We start from the raw sequence: 24,493 nt of genomic DNA on the forward strand, positions 1-24,493 counted from the left end.
GAAAGAAAAACCCATATGGGGGAAACCCACATTTTTCTTTTAAATCATTGATAAAATATCATGCATATTCGTTAATATCCTACTACATAATAACATACTTGGGGACATCCGAAGGACTTTATTCATTTGTTTATTTATTATTTATAAAAACGACGTAAATTTGAAATGGAACATCGCTTCTTTTGTTCTCTAGATAAATTACATTTGGATTGATATCCGATATATGCAAAGTAAGCCACTAAAGCTAGTAACTATTTGAAAGTCCTTAAATTAAGATAATTTCGTTATCCAATAGTTTTTACTTTATTTCAGAGTAGACCTTTTCCCGTTCTATTACACGGTTTCTGCATTTTTACGTTATTATTATTATTTTTCTGTGAACTACCTTTAAATTCCCCGGAAATGGAAGAACTATCATACCGGAAAAGGAAAACGTCAACAAGATGAGGTGGTGTTTTTGAACATTTAGCAGAAAACAGCACTCTATGCACAGTGGTCCTACGCTGCAGGAGGACAACCGGAACAGGTCGTTGACTGAAGTCGGCAGCTTTTAAAACCTTGAAACAGTAAGTTGACGAATCAAAGTGAGCACAGAGCCGCGAAGGAGAATTCACGTCACATAATTTTACAGCATGCAGTCACTGAAGTGTCTGCTCCTAAAGCAGACGCTGTGCCGTTTGTGTGTCGGTTTCGGCAGCAGGGTGAGTGTGTGCAGACTTCTACTAAAAACCGACTTTAAAGGGAGTAACGCGAGAGAATGTGAGAGTTGACTTCAATAGAAGCTACAACAGCAGCCGTCTGTTATTTCAACAGAAAGTGTGGCGGCTGATGTTTTTAACGAGCAGCTGTTACATTCATTTTTTTTCTCCTGAAGACAATCTCAGCAACAAGCGAAGCCACCGAGTGACCACACAGCCACAATACTTTATCTAAGCGTAGCTCCCTCTTTACTAAGTGTAGCATTGTTTGCTAACATTTGCTACATAATACAAACGTCACTCCTTATTTGCAGATTTGTTAAGGGGGGGGTCAGCAGTTTTTTGGATGTCGAAGGACAGTGAGCGCGAGGACAGTGGTATTGAGGTGTGGCAGGGCGCGTGACTTTCCAGAAAACCAGCTGACTTTCAGGGATTTTTTGAAAGATCTGGAAAATACTGGTGTTTTTGCAGATTGGTCAGTCGAGTTGTAAACCAAATTAACACCGCTTTCCTTTCCTGCAATAAAAAAAGAATGCAAAAGGAAAATAAGTTTAACATACGACATCAAAAAGAGCCGTCAGACCTGCTGAAACAGGGCAAAATATAGCTCTATAACCATAAAAGTCATTTTCTAGTTAGCCTCTGAACACGGCCTCCACTTCTCCCTCTTCTTTATCTTCAACCAACAATAGAACTATTTCAAAGGGCAAAAAGCAGCATGCACCTTGTAGGCGACCACTTTTTTTTTTTTTTTTTTTTTTTTGGAGCCATTTCAGTGGTCATTTGGATATAAAACTGCATGCATGCATGCATGCATGCATGCATTCAACAGCCAAAACAAAGAAACTGCCCTTCTTCCCTCTGGAATCATACTTCTATCAATAATGCTCAGTTTTTACAGTGTCATGTGTCTCTCTATAATGTTTTCAAAGAAAGACATCAGGTGCTTAAAAGCTGACATTGATGTGGGAACCACAAAGTGTGTGGGCCTGTTAGTGAAAGCTACTGATGTCAGTAGATGATAACCAAGAAGTTCACAGATCATTTGTAGATTCTGACTAAATTGTTTCCGAGGAAAGTTACTCCACCCTCTGTTATCTAGTGATCAAGCCTTCAAAATCTCAAAAGGCACCAAGTAGCCACCAGAACTGATGTGGTGTTGTGTGTGTGGAGTTGTGTTTTTTTTTTTTTTTAAACTTTGTGGCTTCATAGTGTAGTAGTTTACACATTTGCCTAACAAGTGAAACATCCCTAGCAGGCACCCAGAAGGAGACACAAATCCCTTTGAAATTGCATAAGACATAAAGAAAATCTGGTGAATACGGAAGCAGCTGAAAGCAGATACTATTTATGCCATCAGTGGAAGATGTCTGAGAGGAATGGGAATGTGGAACAAGCAGATAGTGTTTGTGTTAGGCGGTGCGAGTCAGAGAGGTGTCTTGGATCAACAGGAATGTAGTTCCTTCTACACGCTGCCACACTGAGCTCTTTTACATCCGGGCTTGCACTACTTATTGACTGATACACATCTATGGTAGGTATTATCAAAGCAGATGTGTTTCTATGGTGTTCAAAATTAGATGAGAAACAATTTTGCATATATGGGTTTTGTATAATTAATGTTTGTGTGAGTGCACTTTGAGAAATTTCTTTGTCTGCTGAATCTCAAATCCAACTCTGAGAAAAATCTTCAAGTTTCTTACTTTCAGGTCTTTTTATTTGAAGTATTGTAATTATTATATAGTGAGGGGAATGATCACATCCCTCTAGCTGTTGAAAATGCAAGTCAGCAGCCTTCATTTCCTTTCATGCTTCCTTTTCAGCTTTTCATTTTTCCCTTTGGTGCAAAAACAACTTTGGAAATTCTCATACTTTAAGATGTGCAAGCTTTCAATTCAGAAATGTTTTTCATAAGCTAATATTTTTACTCCTGTATACAAACTTAATTCTAGTGTTCTGGCTGCATTCTCATCATGAGATCTTGTGTTTAATCTAAGCTAAATTTTGATATGGATATATCACTTATAAAGGCTTTGCACAGTCTCTCCTTGCATTTGTCAGTCAATATGAGTTTAATTGGATCTTCCTTTTACTAGTTGGACAGTTGCTCTACCAGTTCTTCAGCTGTTATTTATATTCATTTGTTTGACTGTGATGTTTGGGATAATAAGTATATGGATCAACAATCCTATCTGTCCAGCTGTACCTGCTGGACTCATTAATGGTTTGAACTCTGTTTTCAAAGCATAATTGGTAATTCTACCTGAGAATATCAATAATAATGCTATACTGTGAAAACTGTGACATACTGTTGTTACACCGTCATATATTTCCTTTGCTGTCAGTTTCTCCTAAGACCTGTGTTTGTGTGCATCCTTGTCTTTGTCTTCAGTTTATGCAGTATAAAACTACCGAATGGTGTACACACTTCCTACTTTTTCACAGCCACCTGAGTTGAGCAGGTCTCACTGACTGGCTCTTACTCTGCTTTTCTTTTTAAGGTGCTTCTGAGAGGCATGAATGACTTTGCAGTTCTTAACACAGGGCGCAAGATGCCCCTCATTGGACTGGGAACATGGAAGAGTGAGCCTGGAAAGGTAGAAACTGCACTTCTGTCCTCCTGTTTTTAAGCCATTTGAGACTTTCTAATAAAATAAAATGGCGTTGCGTTTACCCCTTTCCTTCGTCTTAATGTCACACAATAAAGTTGCACTTTTTTGTATCCTTAATTAAATTGGCATGTGTAAACTGAGAAGTGCTTTCTGTTTTTTACTAATTCAACTCTGCAGTTCTCTCAGCTTTTTGGATTTTTTTTTTTTTTTCTTGTCTATTTTATTTATTTATTATTTTTAAAAAAAAAATATTGACAGGGTAGTAATGAAGAGTAGACAGGAACGAGGGGAAGACATTATTTTCACCATATATTATTTTCAATATATTAGAAATGGGGAAAAATACAGTTTATTACATTTAGATTGTCTTACATTTAAACTGATTTTGCCCATAAATTCCTATCAATATGCTTCACTGCCCCCAAGTGGACAAGAAATCTTTTGATAAGCTCTAAGTATCCAGTGAATGAAAGTCTAATATAGTATTGTTTTATGTCCGGTAATTGCAGCCCATTTATTTTTTTTTACTTGTTGGTCTGAGAATTTAGCAGATTCGGATGTTAAGTTTAGATTTTTTGGTACAAACATTAAGTACGTGTATGGGTACTTACTGAAACTTGTATATTTATTTCTAACAGGTGAAACAAGCAGTTATTTGGGCACTGGAAGCTGGGTATCGCCACATTGACTGTGCATCCATCTATGGCAATGAGGCTGAGATTGGAGAAGCCCTGCAGGAAAAGCTTGGACCTGAAAAGGTAGAACTGCTTCACCAAACTGTTCAAAGCTCCAGTAAAAACACACATAAAATGTGTCCCCTGAGAGCAACTGATTCTAGGCCTGTCAGACTTTACTGACCAGTCTGGTCTACTACTGTCTTTAAAACCAAAATAAACAAAGAATTCATATCTATCGTGTTCTGTGCTCCAGTCCCTAAGAAGAGAGGATGTGTTCATCACATCCAAGCTGTGGAACAGCAAGCACCATCCAGATGATGTCGAGCCAGCCCTCCTGAAGACCCTCAAGGACTTGAAACTTGAATACCTGGACCTCTACCTCATCCACTGGCCTTACGCCTTTCAGTGAGCTCAGCCTCCACATGGTCCAATAATGAGACAGTTAGCTTATGTTCCCAAAACCACCTTTGTTATATTAAGATAACTGATGGATTATTGTATATCTTATCTTATGCCAAGTTAATCTGCTCACAGCTTAATAGTTAGATTTGAAAACTATTTTGACAAGAACTATACTACTTCATTAAAAAATGTTTATAAAAAAATTATGACATTTCTTAAAAGTTAGTTGATGTACAAACTGATAAACAAGCCTGTATTTTGAGAGCTTCTTGGCTTGCTCCTAGACGAGGAGACGTTACTTTCCCCAGAAAGGAGGATGGCACCTTGCTATATGATGACACAGACTACAAGCTGACCTGGTCTGCCATGGAGAAACTGGTGGGAAAGGGTCTTGTCCGAGCCATTGGCTTGTCCAACTTCAACAGCAGGCAGATTGATGACATCCTGTCGGTCGCCAGTGTCAAACCAACTGTCCTTCAGGTACAGGATGTTTGTGATGTTGATGGTAATAAAAGGTGTTTGTAAAATGCCGGAGGTGACCCTGGTATTGCTTCAATTTTGCTGGACAGGTAGAGTGCCACCCCTATCTGGCCCAGATAGAGCTGCTGGCCCACTGTCGGGATCGGGGCCTGGTGATGACGGCCTACAGTCCACTGGGGTCTGCTGATCGAGCCTGGAAACATCCGAACGAACCCATCCTGCTGGAGGAGCCTGTGATCTCTTCCCTTGCAGAGAAATATAAAAAGTCTCCAGCTCAGATTCTCCTGAGGTAAATCTATAGATCAGAATATCCAAAAGTACTCTGCATTTTTTTTTTTTTTTTTAGCAAAGATCACACTGTCTCTGTTTATCTTCAACCTTTTTACATTCTTTGTTTCTTAAGGTTTCCAATTTTACATTTCAAATGATATCATCAAAAACACATCCAGATTCAGCTTGTTAGTCTGTAGCTCAGTATGCATCTAAACTGTGTAGTGCATGGCACCTTTACTCACATTTCTAGTCTTAAAACAGCAAACTAAAGCTAAAAAAGCAGCATACTACTTGTATAAAACTTGTGTGCTTGATGCTCTGGGCAGAAATGCACACTGGTATGGTGACGAAACCCTTCAGCAGCTTCACATCAACGCAAATCCTGTATTTCCAGGTGGCAGACACAACGTGGAGTCGTAACAATCCCTAAGAGTGTGACCGAGTCCCACATCAAAGAAAACATACAGGTGAAGTGAGATTTGAATAAATGTTACATTTTGTGGTCCAGCTACAGTGAGGTATGTTGTGTTGTATGTAAAGGGTTTTGTTATGTTGTCAGGTGTTCGACTTTACCCTTGAAGCAGAAGAAATGAAAAGTATCGCAGCACTGACCAGAGGCTGGCGCTACATCGTACCAATGATCGAAGTAAGTGGACTTAATCAGTACTCTAATAAATCTTTATGTTGGGACATAACCGCTAAGGAGCTCTTACTGTCTACATCAGCTCTGCAGTGATGAGCAGAGACAAAGATGCAACACTGCACAACGTTTGTGTAAATCTTGTAAATACGAGCTGAAAATAATAAAAATACTATACCTATCCTATGCTTATGAAGATGGGGGTGGGTTGAAGTTAGTTTATATTGGATTATGGAGCTCTTATGTGTGATTTGGAAAATGTTCATTATATGAATATTAAATGTTCCATCTCTTCATTGAATACAATAAAGTCATTAAAGAATTATTAAGTTGGCTCATTTTTAAAAAATAATTTATTCAAAGGAGATGGTTGATTTTTACCAGCTAAGCCATAGTGGAATACGTTTTTTTCAGACAGTTTTGGTTAAACAGGAAAAAGCAGTTGATGTCAAGAATTAACACATGAACTTGCAAAATGCAAACAAAAAAAGCTAAATGTGTTTAACTTTTGTTACTGCAGGTGGAAGGAAAGCGTGTTCCTAGGGATGCCGGACATCCCTTCTACCCTTTCAATGACCCATATTGACAACTCACACTACAGCCTGAATTTGTGCCTTCAACAACCCCATCAACACACCTTCACCTTCCCACATCACCAATAAATGTTCCTGGGTCCTGCCATCGAAGTTTGTCTTTAGATTTTGTTCAATTCTGCACTTGCCGTTAGAGTAATTCAAGTTAATATTGGTGGTTGAGAGAGAAAAACTGGTAACTGTAAAAACACCGTACAGTATGTGTTAATTTTTTAATAAACATTTTGTTACTTCCCTTGCAAGCGTTTATTTCACTGAATGATTATTGGCTTAAGCTGTCTCTTTAATATTATATCTTAGAAGAAAGTGCTTTTAAGATTCTGTTTGGTGTGTCCATTTAAACCCATTCATGTCATCTGGTCTACATGACCACCTCAATCATGCAAAAAAACAAGTCTGTATAATACAGTCAAGTACTTAATAGTAATTTGTGAATTGTGAGTGCAGTTCTACAAGAAGGCTTACATACACCCAACAACCTGTTTCACAAGCATGACATCCATGGTTTGCATGGGGCAAGCATTAAAACCAAATGCATCCTGATATAGAAGAAATGAAACTTAAATTTCATTAAAAACGCAGGCCATGAAACTAACTCCACATAAAAATTAAAGTTGAGAAATGTGCTGTAACTCCATGCCTTTTTTTTTTTTTTTTTTTAATTCTGTGACTTTGATGCCTCCTTTCTCCACCTATGACTCCAAATCACTGATGGTGTATGAATTCAAAAATCACATTCTTTGAAAACAAAAGTTGTCTTTTGGCATATAAATAACTATTAAGGCTATTAAATCTCTCACTTCTGATGAATTTGTCTACCTTCAGCATCAGCTTTCAACTTTGTTGCATTCTGTGTTAGTTACCTTAACTTGCAGGTGCTGTGGAGGTGTGCCCATCTTTACATTAGCAGACCACAGCCTTATAATGTCCACTCCAGTATTAAGAACCTAAAGTGATGGATTTGGCTGCCAGCTCTTGATTTTGACACTTGATATAAAATTCCACGCAGTGTTTTATGAATAATAGTCATTTTCCACTGAGAAGGAAAAAAAAAAGGTTTTAAATGTGTATAAAAATGTCTAAGACACGATCCAGCTTCTGGTCCTTGCAGTCACAGTGGTCACATACAATGGTCTTCTCTCATCTCCTGCAGTACCTCCTCTAAAGCTTCCTTCATTGTCAGTTTGGGAGATCTGTGCATGTGGATAAGCTGAAAACAGAGGGGAAAATTTCACTAAGTCACGCTTTGACCAGTATTGGCCAGTATTGTTTTGAAATTACTTTTGTGGAGATGAAAAATAAAAATAATGAGCTGGAAATTAGTACAATGAGTACACTTTAAATGTCTGTTATTTCCATTACTGAGTCAAAAAGCTACAGATAAGTGTTATTCACAGCCAGTGCGTGAGTATACTTTACCTTCTTGGTGTCCTCGAGAGTGGTATATCTGTAGTTTGGTGGTTCCAGACTCTGCACCAGGCTGGAGTGCAGGTGGCGGTTGCTTTCAATGAACCGCCTTGTCATGGCAAGCTGCTGTTTTAGCAGTTCATTGAGAACAAATACAGCTGGATTGAAGGTGCTGATTGCTGATGGAGAACCAAGGGATACACATTGCAGGGTTAAGTTGAAATATTTATGAATGTTTAAATGACAGTAACAAAAAATGTCTTTTAACTATTTAACTGATCTGGAAGGCACTGTCTCCCAGTATATCACCTATAGATGGCGCTACAGCTTCATAAAAAATTTTTTAAATGGCCCCACCACAGCCATCAGTATGACTCACTTGAAATTTGCCATCATCCTTGTACAAACCCTAATAATCCCTGAGAATTACCATCTGAATCCAGGTTTAAAAGATTTTCTGTTATCAGTGTGACAAATCCAAAATTTGACAACTTTCTAGTTTTCTTGACAAAGTGAAGAGTCTCAGTGAAAGTGTGTTTTCAGTGCCGTCTGTTAGTTAATCTGTCAGCAAGATCATGTGGAAAATGCCATCAAAAATCTTATTTTTGAAACATTTTGGAGAAAATCATGATCACTTTTTTTAACCAATGAGGAGCATAATTGGCCTGATGTACTAGTACACCCCAGGCTCTTAGTAGGTACACCTATGGTATGAATTTTAAAATAATACATCGCTTTGTTCTCATGTTATTGCATTCATAAGATTTTCTGAAAACTTGACCTCTGACCTTGACTTTGAGGTCAATGTCACTGAGATTCAAACTCATCGAAGATTTTTTGTAGGTGTTTCTATGGTATCAGTTTGAAAACCCCTACAGCATGCCTGCCCGCCTGGCAGGGTGACAACAATACCCAATCAGACTTTTACAGCTGAGGGGTAAAAAAGCACGTGAAAGAGCAAAATTTTAAACATCGACCATGGGAAGAGTACATATGTTAAAAAATATAGAATGTTTTTTTAAATTATTTTGTATTTTATTTAGTTTTATTGGTTCTCACCTTCTACCATTTCTGCATTGAGGGTATGAGTGACCACTGGAGAAGGATTTATGTAGGTCATGCTCACCATAGGGTCCACAGCAGGAATATCTGAAAAAAAAAATTAAAGCTCAATGCGATAAGACATAAGTTCTAGTTGCCCACTCAGAAAATGGGGACCTCTCTCTTTCACATCGGCATACATAATCATGGACTCATTTATGTTAGTCCCTGTCAATCAACACCAACGTGAAACAGCGCTCAAGCTTCTCTTCTTTTGTGAAAAGAAGCTTCAGATATTCACTCATGAATTCATCTTAACTTGTATTGATTTCTGCAATTCTCTGCTTTCGTCACTCATTAAATCTGCCTTCCAGTGCTCGCAGGCAACGCAAATGCCAAATGGCTGCTCCCGTGACACTTGTTGCATTAAGGATCCAATTTAAAATTCCTACCTACCTACAGAGTATTGCACAGCCAAGTTCACTCTTTATCTCGCTCACTCAAGTCCAACAACCCAAAATTATTCCTAGTTCTCTGCACATGCCTGAAGCCACGGAGCCTGATCTTTAAAATGCTCTGAAGTTTGTGGATTCTGTGGACTTTCTAAGTCAGCTTCAGACATATCAGTTTACTCTGGCATTTTAGTTACAGGATTTTAAAAAGTAAATAAGTATTTCTCTTAGATCCAAAGAACAATGCAAGATAAAGTTCAGATTAGCGCCTTCATACAAACAAGATCTCCTTTCATTTAATAAGATGATTTAAAGGAATTTTGGTGAGAAATGGTGTCTCTCTCACATCTTAGATAGACAAATACTATGTGTAGTAGACAAACCTGTTGGCCATGTTGAAGCCAGTGGACCAGAATGGGTCTGTACTGCAGTCTCTTTTAAAACCTTTCTGGCTGAAGTACGTCTCCTCGACTGTTGATATGAAGCCTGGCCCTCATGTAATAATGACGGTCTGGAGTCCTCACTTCTGCCTTGGCTGTTTGACTTGGAAGTGTGACTGCGATCTGAGGTCCGTGAGGTGGAGGAATGACTTGCTTCTGAGAAAGCTCTCGAATAATCATCTTCTGTCCTCCCATCAGACATGTCTGAATCCAAACCCCCATCTCTGACTTCTGACACCATCTTCTCTTCACCTCCATTTCTCTGGAGATCCTCTGACACTTGACTGGCACTGTAATCTGGCTCTGTTTTGCTCTCACTCTCAAAGTCACTTTGGTAATCCAGCAGCTGGTCTTGTTGCTGTTCCTCCTCGTGTAGCTGCTGCTTTCTGTCTGGAGATCCTGGAACAGGGCTACCCTGTTTCATGAAAGCAAAGATATCAGTCTAGGGAGTCCTTCAGAGAATTTAGAGATCTCAAACAAAGGGTCCCCTGAAGAATATTATACGTATTATAACAATCAGCCTTCACCTGCATGCAAGGAAATTTGACAAACACAATAAAATGCAGTAAACAGTTGCTTTCTCCAGCTGAAGAGTATCTCAAAATGTAAGTTCATCCTCTCAAGAATAGGAGCATTACTACTGCCCCATTTATCTCCTTGAGACAGGATAACTAGAATTCGCTGTATATCTCAGCAGAACAGCTGTCAGTTGGTTCACCTCCTTCAATTAAAGTCTGTAAACTGGACCACTCAACAGTATTTGTGTTGTTAGTATTTTTGGAGCATTTCTACTTTTTCTACTTGCGCACTTTATACAACATGTCTCATCAACTCATTTACATCAGCATGTTTTCTATGCCTAACTGCTTCTATCTAACATTCACACATCCACTCAAATTGCAGTTCAGTATCTTGCCCAAGGATACTTGGCAAGCAGACTGCAGCAACCAGGGATCGAACCACCAACCTTCTGATTGGTGGATGACCTGCTCTACCTGCTCTGAGCTACAGCCACCCCACTAATAATAATACAGGTAATAATACGGTTTGGTGTGCGGTACAACACAACAAGAAGTTTGTGCTCTAGTGTAGGTGACTGAACTTTCTAGCACAGCTAATTAGTGTGGTTATTTAGCACTAATTAGCAGATACTTCTAGAATATAGAGTGAATCTGTTTGATTCCCTCTATATAAATGTATCTTATGATATAGGTTTATTGTATAGGATAGCGTTGTTAAAAAAAGTTACAAATGCTAATGTTATACTCAGTCTATTTAAAACGTAAACGTAAACCATCTCATTTCTGTGGGCCTCTTAGAATTCAAACTTAGTCCAAGGTTCATTTTTCCACTGCCACAGTGGAATAAAATTTCTATTTCTATTTAGTTTATTTCTATTTAGTTTATTCTAATAAATCTTTAGAACATTTTTTGACCATTTTAGAGCAGAGAAAGAATCATATTTAAGATATGACAGAAAACAAACTTATAATCATATCCCCTAGGATATCACATGTAAATATCCAGATTATTGCACATATGTGTTTTAATTCTTGTGGTTATTAATGTGAGGCTTTAACACATGGTTGTTTTATGATGTAAGATTTTTTGGTTTCATTATTAATGCAAATTTCAGTGCACCACGGCAAGGAGAAAATGTCCTTGTGGACAGAATTTAGAGTCTCCAGCATTAATATCAGTGGCGTTACATTAACTTCAGGGTGTCGATTATCGTTAATCACTATCACAGACACAAGGATACAACTTTGCATACATACAGTTATTATCTTTTTCTAAATAAGGATTTATTTAGTGTGTGCACTGTGGAATAATGTTTGCACATAACATCAGGAACCTGTGATTAATACCTGAGTCATAGCTCCTTGCGCTTTCTTTCTCACTATTTAATGCCGTAAGGAACATCAGGCAGTCAGTGAAATCACATCAAGAGCAATTTAAAATATTTCTTCCTTTTCTTTGACACTACTCTAGCTGGTGGCTCCCTAGGTGGCCGGCTATTCTTGTTATATAAACAACAAATCCAGTGTCTATAATAAAGTCTTTCTCATTAAACTCATTGTTTTTATTTTGTGTTATTTAACCAAATTCTTTTGGTAATCATTACTGCTCTTTGTCTGTGGCAGCAGCAGTCCTAACCCAACAGCAGACAAAGTAAGCAACAGCTAGGGATCATAGTGAAGCATTTAGCAGCCAACTACCTGGATGTTCCATTTGGAGCTGATGAGCAAATCAGAATTCTAATAATTTTAACTGCAACAATTATGTCTTGTGGTCCAAAACACACCTGTTTCCCCATATCTGAAAAGATGATATTTTGATGATGTGTTCATAGCTTGTTTTGACTTTGTGTATAACATGTTTTCATAGATATAATGAGTGCAATTCAACAAATATTTCCTTTAAAGTGGATCCTGCTATGCTCTTTTCTTTCATGCATTTACCATTATAGTGACTGACATTCATTTTAAAAATGCTCAAAGTTTAGTCAGGTCATATGTGCAAGTCATCTATGCGGGCCAAAACCTCAAGTGTAGTCTTATATGGTCATCTCTGGCACACAGCTGTGTGGAAGCAGCCCAAGCCACCTACTGCTCAAATCATGAGTTTATGAGGGGTAGCCAGTCAGAGCAGAGTTGGTTGGATGGGTTTTTTTCAGAGTGAGTATGAACAGAGGGGGCTGCACCAAGGCACAGATATGATGAGTCGAAGATAAATATGGATTATTTTGAACTCTGAATCATGCAAAGCTACTCTGGCAGAGTTCAAGAATACAAATATGGTGCTATAAATGAGACTAATAGGTCCTCTTTAAATTATGCTACACTGAATGGCAAACTTTCTCCTTTCTTCTTCACTTTATACTTGTTTGGAACTAATTCCTGTCATTTCCCACCTGTTTTCTTGGCGTTTCTGCATTAAATTCAAGGCGAGCAGGTGCAAGGTCATCCAGTGTCATCACATTAATCTTGAAGTCTGCAGAAACATAAAACCACAATGACAGAATTTAAGAGTCTATATTCACGTAGCCGACTATAACATGTTACTCAGTTTACAGCTGCTGGTACTAGAAATAAAGCTCAGGTCACTATGACTGCCAGTAGCATACTGCTCCAACAGTATCAATTACTGGTGAAGATACATTTATTATGAATATTATCAATATGTCTTTGGGCCTAGAAGTTGTACCTCCCATGTGGTAATGACAGGGTACACTAGATCACATTTATTAAACCAAACTATTACATTATTTGTACTTTTACACAACACTTCACTAAATAGGAATAGTTAAAAAAGAACGATCTATACATATATAATTTTAAAAAAAGAATATCCCAAAACACAGATAGTCTAAACTAAGTTAATTCTTTGCACATTAAACTGTAGTAATTTTAAAAAAAACTGTGTGTTTTGAGGGAATGACTGATGATGCTGCGAATATGGACATGCTTGAAAGACGGATGGTTTAACTAATACCTGTGTTTGCCATTGTGCATCAGAAGATAAAATCTATTCTTTTTCTGTTGTTATCAAATTAATTTACTATCAAATGCAGCAGCTTGTTAAAACTCACAGTGGCTCGATACAATAAAAAGGTTCTCGAGACACTGATAATAAATGCTTTATTCCCCTTTTCCCCTCTGATGTTGTTTTCTGCTTTCATGAAAAGCTTTCCAAGAACTGCCAAACAAATTAGATTCATCCTGTGAGTTCATTTTGTCATTAATAATTTTTCTTCAAGTATAACATTACTTCATTATTGAACAGAAGAATGACCACACTGTAACCTTCTTTTATACGAGCAGTAATGAGATGTTCATTTGGACATTAGTGTTTTTATTTCAGATATAGTGTCATTAATGTACAAAGGAATGAGCGCCATGTTGCCCTCTCTTTCATAGGAGTGATCAATACATCATACTCCTAGATTGCTATTAATAGTTAAACACAAAGAACACAGCTGAGTCCAATCAACTCTTGAACACTAGGACTAAATGCATTTGATGAGCACCTCTCACCTTCAGAAGAAACTGAACTCATCTCACTGAGTGGGCGTTCAGATCCCGTCTCCACAGGGAAAAGCTCGTCCAGAGAGAGCACTTCACTGCGTCCTGAGAGGGAGGACAGGGATCGCTGTGGGCTTTCTGGACTATAGGAGGTGCCCGGTCTTTCCGGAGGATGTGGGGAGGAGACACGGGGTGGAGAGGGAGAAGAAGAGAGCACAGAGGGGCTGAAGCGGGCCTGGGCATGGCCAGTGAATCGGAAAGGAGAACTCCGGTTAGAAGGAGAAGCAGAGGAGCGAGGTGGTGCTGTGTTGGAGGGTGGTGAAGGAATTACTTCGGCAGTAAGTGGAGTGGAGTGAACTTCATGACTGCTTTTGAGGAATACCTGTATGAGTAGAAAGAACAGCTGCTTTGAGCTGATAAAACGGTGTCTCTGAGCCATCAAAGTGAAAACGTTATCAGGTTTTCACTGTAACCCTTAAAGTGCAGGTTGCAGGAAAACAGCCTGATGTCTTAACCACGTACATGTCTGGCATGATTAACAACCACTGTGTGAATGCGGCTTGTCATTATTTCCACAATGAAAGTCTGTCATGCATAAAAGTCTGTCTATTATGTTAAAATGATTTAGCTCTGCCTGCGTAATCATTCAATTTAGACAATTTCCAATTTCCTGTAATAAACAACTTTTTCTTTTATTAAAACTGGGTTCAAAGTGTTTCGTTTTCTTATTAAAACTGTTTTCATGCCTATCAGAATGATGCTGTCAGTTTATAGGCTGTAAGTAATGGGAGTGAACCAAGCAAAAAAACCACCCAAGTGTACCTTATCTGACTTTTTCATGGAGGAAGGTCTCCCAGGTCTTAAGAAGCTATAGTCTGTCGAGTCCAGCGAGTCTCCAAGCAGTTTCTTCATGTCTTCTTCATCACTTTCCAGACTGACACCACTCGTTAGTTTAACTGACTTTGTCTCCAAACGCTCTGAAGATGCTACACGATCTGCTGCTCTGGACCTGACTCTCACACTAACATCTACACTTTTTGGAGCCATAGTAAGAGATGTATTAGTGTTTTCAAGAGCTCCAGCTGCTTTCTTCTTAAGGAAACGGGTTCCCCTCAGGCTCTGGTCACTGCTAGACTGTACAGACTGTTGCACAGATGTCTCTGGGGTTTGGGTGACTCTTGCTGCTGCTGATGATGACACTCCCAAATCCGAAGTCAGAATGAGGGCAGATTTTGTCTCCTGTCTGGCCTGCTCCTGCGCCTGCTTGCGGCTCCGGATGCGACTCTCAATTTCAGCCAGTCTAGTCAAGGATGCAGTCTGAGTGGCACGCCGTGAAGATGATGCATTTCTGACCAGCGATATTAAAATAGGTAACTTCACATCAGAAAACGTTTTATTCTTTGTGCAAATTAATAACCACATTTTTATATGTTGAATCTTACCTTGATTCAGATTCAGGGTGCATTTGGTCCCTGTTGACGGGTGACTGGCTGCTGTTTGTTGGTGGTGGAGCCTTCTTCAAAAACCTGCTTCCTCCTCCCAGAGAGCTCTGCGGCCTGAGACCCTAATCAAAAAATTATAAATTAATTAATTAATAAAAAATGTATACAATTCATGTCAAGTTGGATTTACTGGGTTCAACAAAACTAATGTGTAGTCTTCCATTATTGAGATACAGCAACAATTAGCAGTTACCTTGTTTGAATCCAGTTCTCTTCCATGGTTCTTTTCAGCATCCGTAGCTTTAACATCCCCTCCAGACTCAGGAGCTGAACTGACTGAGGACAAGTCGCTCAGATCTGAGAATAATTTGTGTGTTTCGGGGGGAGCAGATCTGGGTTTGAAAGATTCACCTACAGAAACCTACAAAGAAACAGATTATATTTATGTAAGAAGTGCTTTAAGATTTAATCACTGTAGTACCTCATTCTGCTCTTACATGTGAATTATACTTCAGAGTCACAACGACTTGAATGACATCTCTATCAAACCTCACTCTGAATCTCACTGGGAAGCAACTTCTGGCATGACCAGTCATGGAAGCTCCAGTACCACCATATCTGTCTAAGACAGACCAATCACTTGAAGGATACGGGGTCCCCTGACCCCTTAACTGGCCCCACACCAAGCATTCTCATTCTCTAAGAGCTCCTCAGCAGTCCTGGACCAGGATAATTCAATTAATCTGTTTATTGACACAGCCATTAAGGTAATCCGAATGTGGGTTTTACTGGTTTTCAGGAACATCTTTTACAATGTAATTATATATTTTTGTCAAGGAAATATCTTGTTATAATAGCAGCTGTTGTGTTGCTGCAAACTGCATGTTAAAAAAAAAAAATAGCTAGACAAGTAGCTTGTGGTTTGTGTTTGTGGCTATTGCTAGTTGTCAAATCTAACCTTTAGTAATCATGGATATTGGCTCCTCTCAGGGTAACGCCAGTGGCAGCAAGGTTAAGGATGTCGTGTCCCACCCTTGCCCAGGTGTCACCTACTTTCCCTTGACCATCTCTGAGAAAAAACCCCCACCCCCTCTGCATTGCCTGTATGGCAATCAGGGGGGAGGACAGGGATGTGTAAGACAGAAAAATATTGCCCACTCGCCAGGCACCCATCAAGCAGCTCATGACTGCTGTCCCATTGTGTATAAAGAAGATGAGCCATTACTAAACATTTTCCTCAAATTTTGGGGCTCATTTTTTAGCGTGGAGCAGTCAGTGGCATTTCATCTCTATCTGAACAGACGTTCACTTGTGTCGGTGGGACCAAACCTTCCAGGTAAGATGGAGTATTTCACAGCCTCCATGTACCAAAAGGTTTATAAATCAGAAGCGCAGTCAATATAAAATCTGAATGTGGTCATCCTGCTCTCAGTCTACCAAGCTGAGCTGTTTCAGGACATGGCCCCCCTGCTGGATAAGGGCTCAATCAAGGCTCAATCTCTCCAGCCTTCCTGGCCAAGACAAGGTCATTATGAATTCTCCATATAAGCCATCACGAGCTAGGGGATCGTTTGAGGAGGCACTAACTGCTATGCAGCAGGTTAGCAACCTGAGGAAGAAGAAGGGTGAAGCTTTTGACCTCTGGCTTCCCCATAAAACCACGCCACGCCAGCCTCCACCTACCTGCCCAGGCAGCAAGAGGATGTAATGTAGGCTTCAAAGGTCCTACTTAGCAGCTACCGAAGCAGCAGGGTCCATTCAGGCAGAGTGAGAAGGCATCATACCTTTAATACGAATACTATACAATCCATTGTTTACAGATAGATAGATACATACATAGAATAAAGCTTAGAAAAGATTAAAGATTCCATCAAAATATGAAAGACTTAAAATTACACAAATCAAATAATTATTTTAAGAGCTCAAATGCACTTATAGTATCTCACAAGAAATACTTCTTTAGAAAGCTTAAATGGAAAATCTGCTGGTAAATTTCTACAAGAGCACCACTGAGAATGTCACATTGAAGTGTTGCTATTGAAAGGAAGGACCTGCATCACGCAGTAAGCACAGCTCAGTGGGACAAAACTCCTGGACCTGAATAGCAGCAGAACAGAGGGCCAGGAGTGAAAATACCACCCACCGCGTTCACAGCCTGTTTGAACCACTGCTGTAAACTAGTATCAACAAGCTGAGAAACAACCTCTATGACACTCCATTTTTCTGCTCCATTAAAGCACTGGTAACAAGGAGTAGAACTACACCCACACGATCTGCAATTTACATACATACCACCCTCAGAGATGTGAACTGCAATGCAAAACCACTTTAAAACCTCTATTTGATCTTTTTCATTAAAATTATACATTTTTATCTAGATTTAACTCATTTGTTTATTCATATCTGCAGTACGGGGGCCCACAGGGAACGGTTCTGGCTCCGTTCCTCTTCACCATCTACACTGCAGACTTCTCCCACAACTCCACCCAGTGCTTCCTGCAGAAGTTCTCTGATGACTCTGCAATAGTCTGCCTCATCACTGATGGGGACGACAAGGAGTACAGAGGACTGACCCAAGACTTTGTGGACTGGTGCCAGCTGAACTACCTCCAGATCAACACCAGTAAAACCAAGGAGCTGGTGGTAGACTTCCGCAGGTACAAACATCCTCAACTGCTACCACTGAACATCCAAGGTATGGACATTGAGGCTGTGGACAGCTACAGGTACCTTGGTGTTCATCTGAACAACAAACTGGACTGGACTCATAATTCAGACGCCCTCTACAGGAAAGGACAGAGCAGGCTGTAACTACTGCGGAGACTCAGGTCGTTTGGAGTGAAAGGCCCACTCCTGAAGACCTTCTATGACTCTGTGGTGGCCTCAGCTATCTTTTACGGTGTGGTCTGCTGGGGTGGGAACATCTCTGCCGGGGACAGGAAGAGACTGAACAGGCTGATCCGCAGGGCCAGCTCTGTTCTAGGATGCCCTCTGGACCCAGTAAGTGACAGGAGAATGGTGGCTAAGCTGTCATCCCTGATGGACAACATCTCCCACCCCATGCAGGAGACTCTGACAGCACTGAGCAGCTCCTTCAGTGGCAGGCTGCGGCACCCATGGTGTGGGACGGAGAGATTTTGCAGGTCTTTCCTCCCCACTGCTGTCAGACTCAACAACAAAGACTTTTGCAGCTAATCAAACACACACAAACCCACACATGTGCAATAAGACTAAGTGCAATACTCTTTTCTGACAAAGTTGTATTTTTACTGTTGTATACAGCATTTGAATTCTATTTTTATCCTATTGTATATTTTATTCTATGTATTCTACTGTATATAATATTTTATTTTATTCTCTTCTGTACAGTTGTGTACAGTATTTTATTCTTATTGTATTCTAAATTTTGCTATATAACTTTTGCACTGTCCACTTCCTGCTGTGACAAAACAAATTTCCCACGTGTGGGACTAATAAAGGTTATCTTATCTTATATGCAAAACTGCATTGCATCAGAGTAAAGTTACAATAAAGATTCTGATATTATTGTTACCAAACGTAACGCAAGAAAACAAATTAAATTATTTCATCGCTTTTAACTATGATGCTGAAGAATTTCAAATTTAATTTTACCACAGACAAGGTAACTTTCCCGTGTAAGAACAGACAGCTCTTAAAAAGGGGGGGGGGGAGGAGTAGACAGCTAAAGAAAACTCGGTACATACCCGTGTTTTGGATGAGGACTCTTGCCTGGAGCCCTGAGCGTCTCCTCCGTAGCTCCGCTTTGCGGACAGCAACGCCTGAGCTCGATCCACAGCGGAGCTTCGGCCGCCTAGTTTCCACATTTTTAAAACACTCACTTTCTGGCAAACTGCTCCTTGATACAGTTCGATATGTAATATCACATGTTTTGTACGCAATTTCCACAGTAGCTAACCCATGTTGGGCACCATTTATCCTGCATACGAGAGACTACTGTTGACTAGCAAGTAGCTAAAGCTAAAACTTCTAACTGCACAAAGAAAATTCGACATAAGACTCATTTAGATGCCTTTCCTGTCAGTATAGTTAATTATCAATTATGCAACATTCAGGAGTTCCCAATTAAACTACATTATTTCCGTATCCCACCTACTACGTAAACGAGTATGAGTTAGAAGCGTCTGTTGTTTCCATGGAAGAGCTTCCGCCTCCGTCTTCTTCTTCTTGGTAGTAAGAAAGTTCTCCTTGGAGCGCCACCTACAGTTCAGTACAGAAGCTACGTGTATGTGTCCTACATGGGCACCGTTGTGTTTTTTCCATTCAGTCCATTTTTATCTCTGCACTTTAGTCAAAATTAAATCTAAGCTTTGCTATTTTATGTTTACTTTAATTATATTTAAAGCTATTTGGCTGCTATGTTTTATTCATTATCAAAGAAGGTTCGTAATTTGCGATCTATTCTGTTTATACCTCTGTGTCCAAGCGTGCGCCCATTTCCCTCCATTCCCCCCATTCCACATTAGTATTGTTTTGTTGGTAATAATAGTAAGTTAAACTAGTTTAGTTATTATTCTATAATTCCACAAATACTACAAAAATCATGGTAGAATGGCAAGAAAATGCAAAATGGAAATAGTAATATATCTTAAACAGACTGTAGAGGTACCCCTGTGCGATCCAGCAGGTAAATGTGAGTCTTTATGATGAGCATGTTTAATTGTACACCAAATTTAACATGCGCTGATTTTAAAACATGAGATAGCAGAGGATGGTTTCGATCCATCGACCTCTGGGTTATGGGCCCAGCACGCTTCCGCTGCGCCACTCTGCTATACGAAGATGACAATCCGATTAAGCAATATTAACAGGCTTTAGTATATTGTGTGATCTGAATTGCTGTTAATTAAGAAAATATATAGTCTCTCTGTCTATATATATGATTACATATTTTCGCTGCTAATATGAAAGATATAATTTTTTTTTTTTTACATCGTGCTCTTATGTCAGAGTTTTCAAGCGATCAATAGCAGCAAGACAAAGACAAAAAAAATCGTTAACAACTGCTTTGTGTTTATTGAGTTTCTACTAATTATTTTCAAATGTTGTGAGGCGACTATCAGAAGTTTTGAGATAATCTTTTTTGTATTATGAGACCAAGGGGCAATTTAAAAGGAATTCAATTAAATGCACGCATTTTTTTCTATGGATATTTCGGAATAGCTTCACAGATGCTGCTGAATTGTGCAAATAAACTAAACAAACAGATCGATATATGAAGTACCTGCATCTGGCTGCCTGCAGAGGTTCAGTGCAGATGACACTAAGATATTCCAGGTTTTTCATTATTTTTTTTGCCTTCTTCTGGCTTCTCACATCCCGGAGATAAACACAGTCTGTCTTTTTCACTTTTTCCCGCCCTGTGTCAGATTGTGGCAGCATAAAAGTCAGACAGCTGACAGGAAATGCTGTTTCTAGTTCCCACACAGGGCTGGAGTCACCAATGGCCCCGGCCTTGGAGCTGTTCTGTATTATTGAGTTTATGTTGTTTTTTCATGTCCTTGTGCCAGGCTCTGCATGTACCCAGTCAACATTATTTATTATCAGCCTGTGTGCTAAGAAAACACCTGTTATTGTATCAGCCTGCTTATTCTTTAATGACAAAATAGAATTCCCTTCAGGACATTTTGTTTCCCGTGAGGAAGCTCAAATCAAGCCTGCGATCTTGTTTTTGAGTTTCAACATCAGGGGAGTGTTCCATGATTTTAAAGAAAGAAAGAAAGAAAGAAAGAAAGAAAGAAATGGTTTTCAGTCACACTAGGAGCTCTGTGAGACTGGGCATAGTCCCAGCAGTGAATCTAGCATGATAACATACAGATTAGACAAATGAGAATGTCACTTGTTTTGCAGGTATTTTGTCATAAACAAAATCACTGGACAAATTGAATTTCTGACCTAATGATAGTGCTAGACAACAAAGGAGACGAGATATTGTTACAGTGCCAAAAGAATCCACAATATACATGAAATCAATTTGATTTCAGTCAGCACTTCTGCACTCAAAAGACTATATTTTATATCTGATCTGCAGTGATCTATATTTGGAAATGGTTTATTCAGAGACTTACAGAGAGCACAGCTGTTTCTGGATAATAGAGTCTATTTTTGCATGCTCATAGAAGCAAGACAACAGAGCAAATCAGGCAGGAGTGATGACAGATTTGACCTTAGTGAAGTGAGTACATACATTAAAAGGAGGATCTGGGGTAAAGTGGGTTGCCGATACAGCATAACAGCATTGTAGGCTAAAGAGTTAAAAATATCACACCCTATATGAGCCTATAATTGCCAGCTGTTTAGAAGGGAATTATGTGACATAGCACTGAAGTGAACTGCTGGGATTGCAGTTGAATGTCGCCATATAATTTGCTGGTGAGCTCAGGTAAGGTCAACACCTCTTGTTCTTCGGTCCTTAAACTATTTCTAACCAGTTTTTGCAAGTGTGGCTTAGAGAGGCCAACGTTTGCGGAGTGCTGGTGTCTTGAAGGTGGAGGTTGTCCCCAGGTCTGTAACAATGCTTGACTCAGCTGTGAAAAACTTCCAGTTTATTTCAGCAGTGTCTTTCTTATTAATGTGGCTCTATCTGCCTCTATGATTATGATAACTTTTCCCTCACTTTTTACTTGATGTAAGACCAACGTAGTTCATGTGTGGCGTGTAAAGAGGTGAGTACTCAGCATAGGTCATTCTTGAGAGATCAAACACCAGTTTCGGGATGCCAGTGTTCAAGGCGCAAAGTCAGTAGCTGGACTTCTACGGCTTGAGTTTCTCTCTTATCACAATGTAGAGATTTTTCTAACTCTTGTTCCCACTCAGCAGTTCGTTGAGCTGAGCTGAGTTTCAGGCTGACAGGATCACAGTAATTAAAAGCAAGTAATGCTACTGATTAACTCACATCAGTCCCTGTGATTGATATTACCCCTGCTCTTGAGCTGTTCTCAGTACTTAGATTAGTTGAATCCCGTTGCATAAGCAGACTGAGAACACACAAAACTGATGCAGCACACAGGTGGAAGACTTTTTCCATCCTGTAATTCTGCCTACACATGTCCTTCTATGTGTTAAATCAGTTAGCAAAGTCACTACTTATGTCTAAAAGGCCACACATTTTATAACCTCAATCAAAGAATGGCCGTCAGGACAAAACAGAACTTGCTGTTGCAAAGTCTTTGTAATGATGGGATACCTATAGCACTGGAAAGGACTGAAAAAGAGCAGTACTGACTGTCTGGTCAGAACAAAAAAATAGTCTCCCCATCTCTTCCTTTGTTTGTTTCATTGTGGTGTTACTAGGAGAAAATTTATTGAAATGAATCAAGCCTCTCCTTAAATTCATTAGATCCACTTATTGGATAAGTGCTATGCCAGAGAGCAGTGCCATCCCACACATCCATCCATCCAGTGTGCTGACCTGCCACAAGTCATTTACAAATTACACCATGGCACTATAAAGTAAATTCATTCAGTCCTACACACACCATACTGTCTTTATGAATCAGTGTTCTATATCTGATACAGCAGCTCCTCAGTCCTGCGTTATTGCTTCCTTTCCAACTTTCTTTTTGCTTAAGCAGAATTTCACATTTCATTGTTTATTTTCATCATCATTGTATTACTTAACCATCTGTGTGTGGCTGGAAATTTAAAGTGCTATGAGTTCAAATCGTGTCTCTGTACACTGCCAATACCGATATAATTTCATGGAGAGGCCTCTTTCAACTTCTTGAGATTTTGTTGTCATCATTCACTACGATTGGCTCATCTGTTTCGAAACGATGAAACCAGTGATGGATTGAATTTGAATTCCCCGTCAGACTGAAATTTTACACTGTTCGAGAAATAAGCAGAAAGATAATTTTTATGGAACACTTCAGGTTAATGCTATTACTTAAATAAGATTGAAGATGAATTTGAATATGAAACCTTTTCCCTTGGTAGTTTTGCAGTCTGCGTAAATGATCAAACTAGCACTTCCTGCAGGAGTAAACCTCAGGAACAAGAGTACACTATGACTCATTTCAGATCTGCCACCTACTTCCTCTCCCTACATTTGGTGCTAATTATGTATCCGAGTGAAGGATCTGACATACTAAGTGCTGTTCCTAACCAACTAGGCTTCAGACTGCTCTCAGTACGGTAGCTTCAAATTACAAGAGTACAAATGAGCACTACCTGTCAAGTGTACAGCAGCAGTACCTTAGAGGGTATTGCCTCAGTGGCAAGCTGTTGTACCCAAAATGAAATACTTCATTTCTGAGTGTTTTTAAACAGCCCAAATGAAAATTGTTTTATGTGAAACAGCCAGTCTTTGGTACATCACCTCCATTTTCTCACGAGTGAACTACACTGCTATGACAGTTTGAACTCATAAACCTGGTTGGAAGCTCCAAAAGATCAAAGCACAAGCATGAAACCGAGCTGCTGTGCCTTATTTAAACATAAATTACCTGAAGTAGCACCATCGATTGTACACCTGCTCACTCAGTTTTTGCTTTCACTACTTTGAGCTGCTGCTCTTTACTATCGTCCCGGTCTCTCAGATTAGCTCACCACCTGTTCAATTTCACTTATTTAACTAACCTGCAAGAATGAAATAAAGATGTTTATTGATGTTGGGTCGGTGAAAAGTGCCTCAGTTAGCCTAGAAGCCATCTGTAAGACCACCAAACTCATGGCACCATGATTACTATCAGACGGTAAGTAAGCAAAAGGTAAATAAGTCTGAACCATTTCAAGAACGTTTCTTTAAAAGTGTTCCAAAAATCATCAAACAGTGTGATAAAACTGGCTCTCACATCACTACAGGAAAGAAAGATCTGAATGTTCCCCTTTTTCCGTTTTTGCTGTAGATAAGAGGATAAATTCATTTCAGTTACCAGCCTCAGAAATCACCAATTAAATTTACTCCAGGTAAGAGTCGATAAGCAGATAAGCAGCAGACACATCAGCATTAATTGTCTGGAATAGACTGTGGCAATCAGGCAAAATAAATAAAAAAAATAAAAGGGACACCATGAGGTGAACACTACACCAGTGAAAATGGTCTAATGAACCGAAATTGGTGTATTTGTAAGACACAGAGAGGATGAAGATGGTAGTGTGGCTTTTGCATTGAAGCCTGGATGAAGAGGCTCAAGTTTGACTGCTTTAAAAATAAAAACATGTTTGTGGCTACATTTGAACTGTTTTGCACAAATTTCATATTCATACACATACATTTAGGTATAACTTGAAACCATGAACTACTACTAAAATATGCGCTTGGATTGCAG

General features: G+C 39.4%; 2 protein-coding genes and 1 non-coding gene across 5 annotated transcripts; 1 reads left to right on the plus strand and 2 right to left on the minus strand.

Moving 5' to 3' along the window:
• Positions 1-382: 382 nt before the first annotated feature.
• akr1a1b (aldo-keto reductase family 1, member A1b (aldehyde reductase)) lies at positions 383-6,617 on the plus strand. 3 transcript variants are annotated; one of them, XM_040040022.1, is made up of 9 exons: positions 383-566; positions 3,200-3,295; positions 3,949-4,068; positions 4,241-4,392; positions 4,674-4,869; positions 4,959-5,158; positions 5,537-5,609; positions 5,702-5,788; positions 6,303-6,617. In XM_040040022.1, the coding sequence occupies exons 2-9, from the start codon at positions 3,215-3,217 to the stop codon at positions 6,366-6,368; spliced, it is 975 nt and encodes a 324-aa protein (XP_039895956.1). In that variant the 5' UTR covers positions 383-566; positions 3,200-3,214; the 3' UTR covers positions 6,369-6,617. The 3 variants fall into 3 exon arrangements, with proteins under 3 accessions (XP_039895956.1, XP_039895954.1, XP_039895955.1); XM_040040020.1 differs by lacking the exon at positions 383-566 and adding an exon at positions 592-701; XM_040040021.1 differs by lacking the exon at positions 383-566 and adding an exon at positions 1,950-2,232.
• A 399-nt stretch (positions 6,618-7,016) lies between these two features.
• Positions 7,017-19,325, minus strand: cunh19orf44 (chromosome unknown C19orf44 homolog). The gene is made up of 11 exons (XM_040040017.1): positions 19,314-19,325; positions 18,908-19,014; positions 15,436-15,603; positions 15,183-15,304; positions 14,563-15,088; positions 13,753-14,122; positions 12,630-12,709; positions 9,659-10,130; positions 8,842-8,931; positions 7,795-7,961; positions 7,017-7,585 (listed from the first exon to the last, which is right to left on the minus strand). The coding sequence occupies exons 4-11, from the start codon at positions 15,203-15,205 to the stop codon at positions 7,496-7,498; spliced, it is 1,818 nt and encodes a 605-aa protein (XP_039895951.1). The 5' UTR covers positions 15,206-15,304; positions 15,436-15,603; positions 18,908-19,014; positions 19,314-19,325; the 3' UTR covers positions 7,017-7,495.
• A 598-nt stretch (positions 19,326-19,923) lies between these two features.
• On the minus strand, positions 19,924-19,995 carry trnam-cau. Its single transcript has one exon. It is a non-coding gene; the product is annotated as a tRNA-Met (tRNA).
• Between the last annotated feature and the right edge of the window lie 4,498 nt (positions 19,996-24,493).

This window comes from Simochromis diagramma, unplaced genomic scaffold (genome assembly GCF_900408965.1).
Source record: "Simochromis diagramma unplaced genomic scaffold, fSimDia1.1 OVJJ01000026.1, whole genome shotgun sequence".
NCBI lineage: Eukaryota > Metazoa > Chordata > Actinopteri > Cichliformes > Cichlidae > Simochromis > Simochromis diagramma.

Excerpts from the sequence above, each read along its gene's own strand:
- akr1a1b (XM_040040020.1), top strand. The coding sequence starts at position 633 with ATGCAGTCACTGAAGTGTCTGCTCCTAAAGCAGACGCTGTGCCGTTTG. Across the intron at positions 702-3,199 it reads GTGTCGGTTTCGGCAGCAGG|GTGCTTCTGAGAGGCATGAA; the intron begins GTGAGTGTGTGC and ends TTTCTTTTTAAG. Across the intron at positions 5,159-5,536 it reads CCAGCTCAGATTCTCCTGAG|GTGGCAGACACAACGTGGAG; the intron begins GTAAATCTATAG and ends CTGTATTTCCAG.
- cunh19orf44 (XM_040040017.1), bottom strand. The coding sequence starts at position 15,205 with ATGCACCCTGAATCTGAATCAAG. Across the intron at positions 10,131-12,629 it reads CAGAAACGCCAAGAAAACAG|GGTAGCCCTGTTCCAGGATC; the intron begins GTGGGAAATGAC and ends TTCATGAAACAG. Across the intron at positions 8,932-9,658 it reads GGCTTCAACATGGCCAACAG|ATATTCCTGCTGTGGACCCT; the intron begins GTTTGTCTACTA and ends TTTTTTTTTCAG.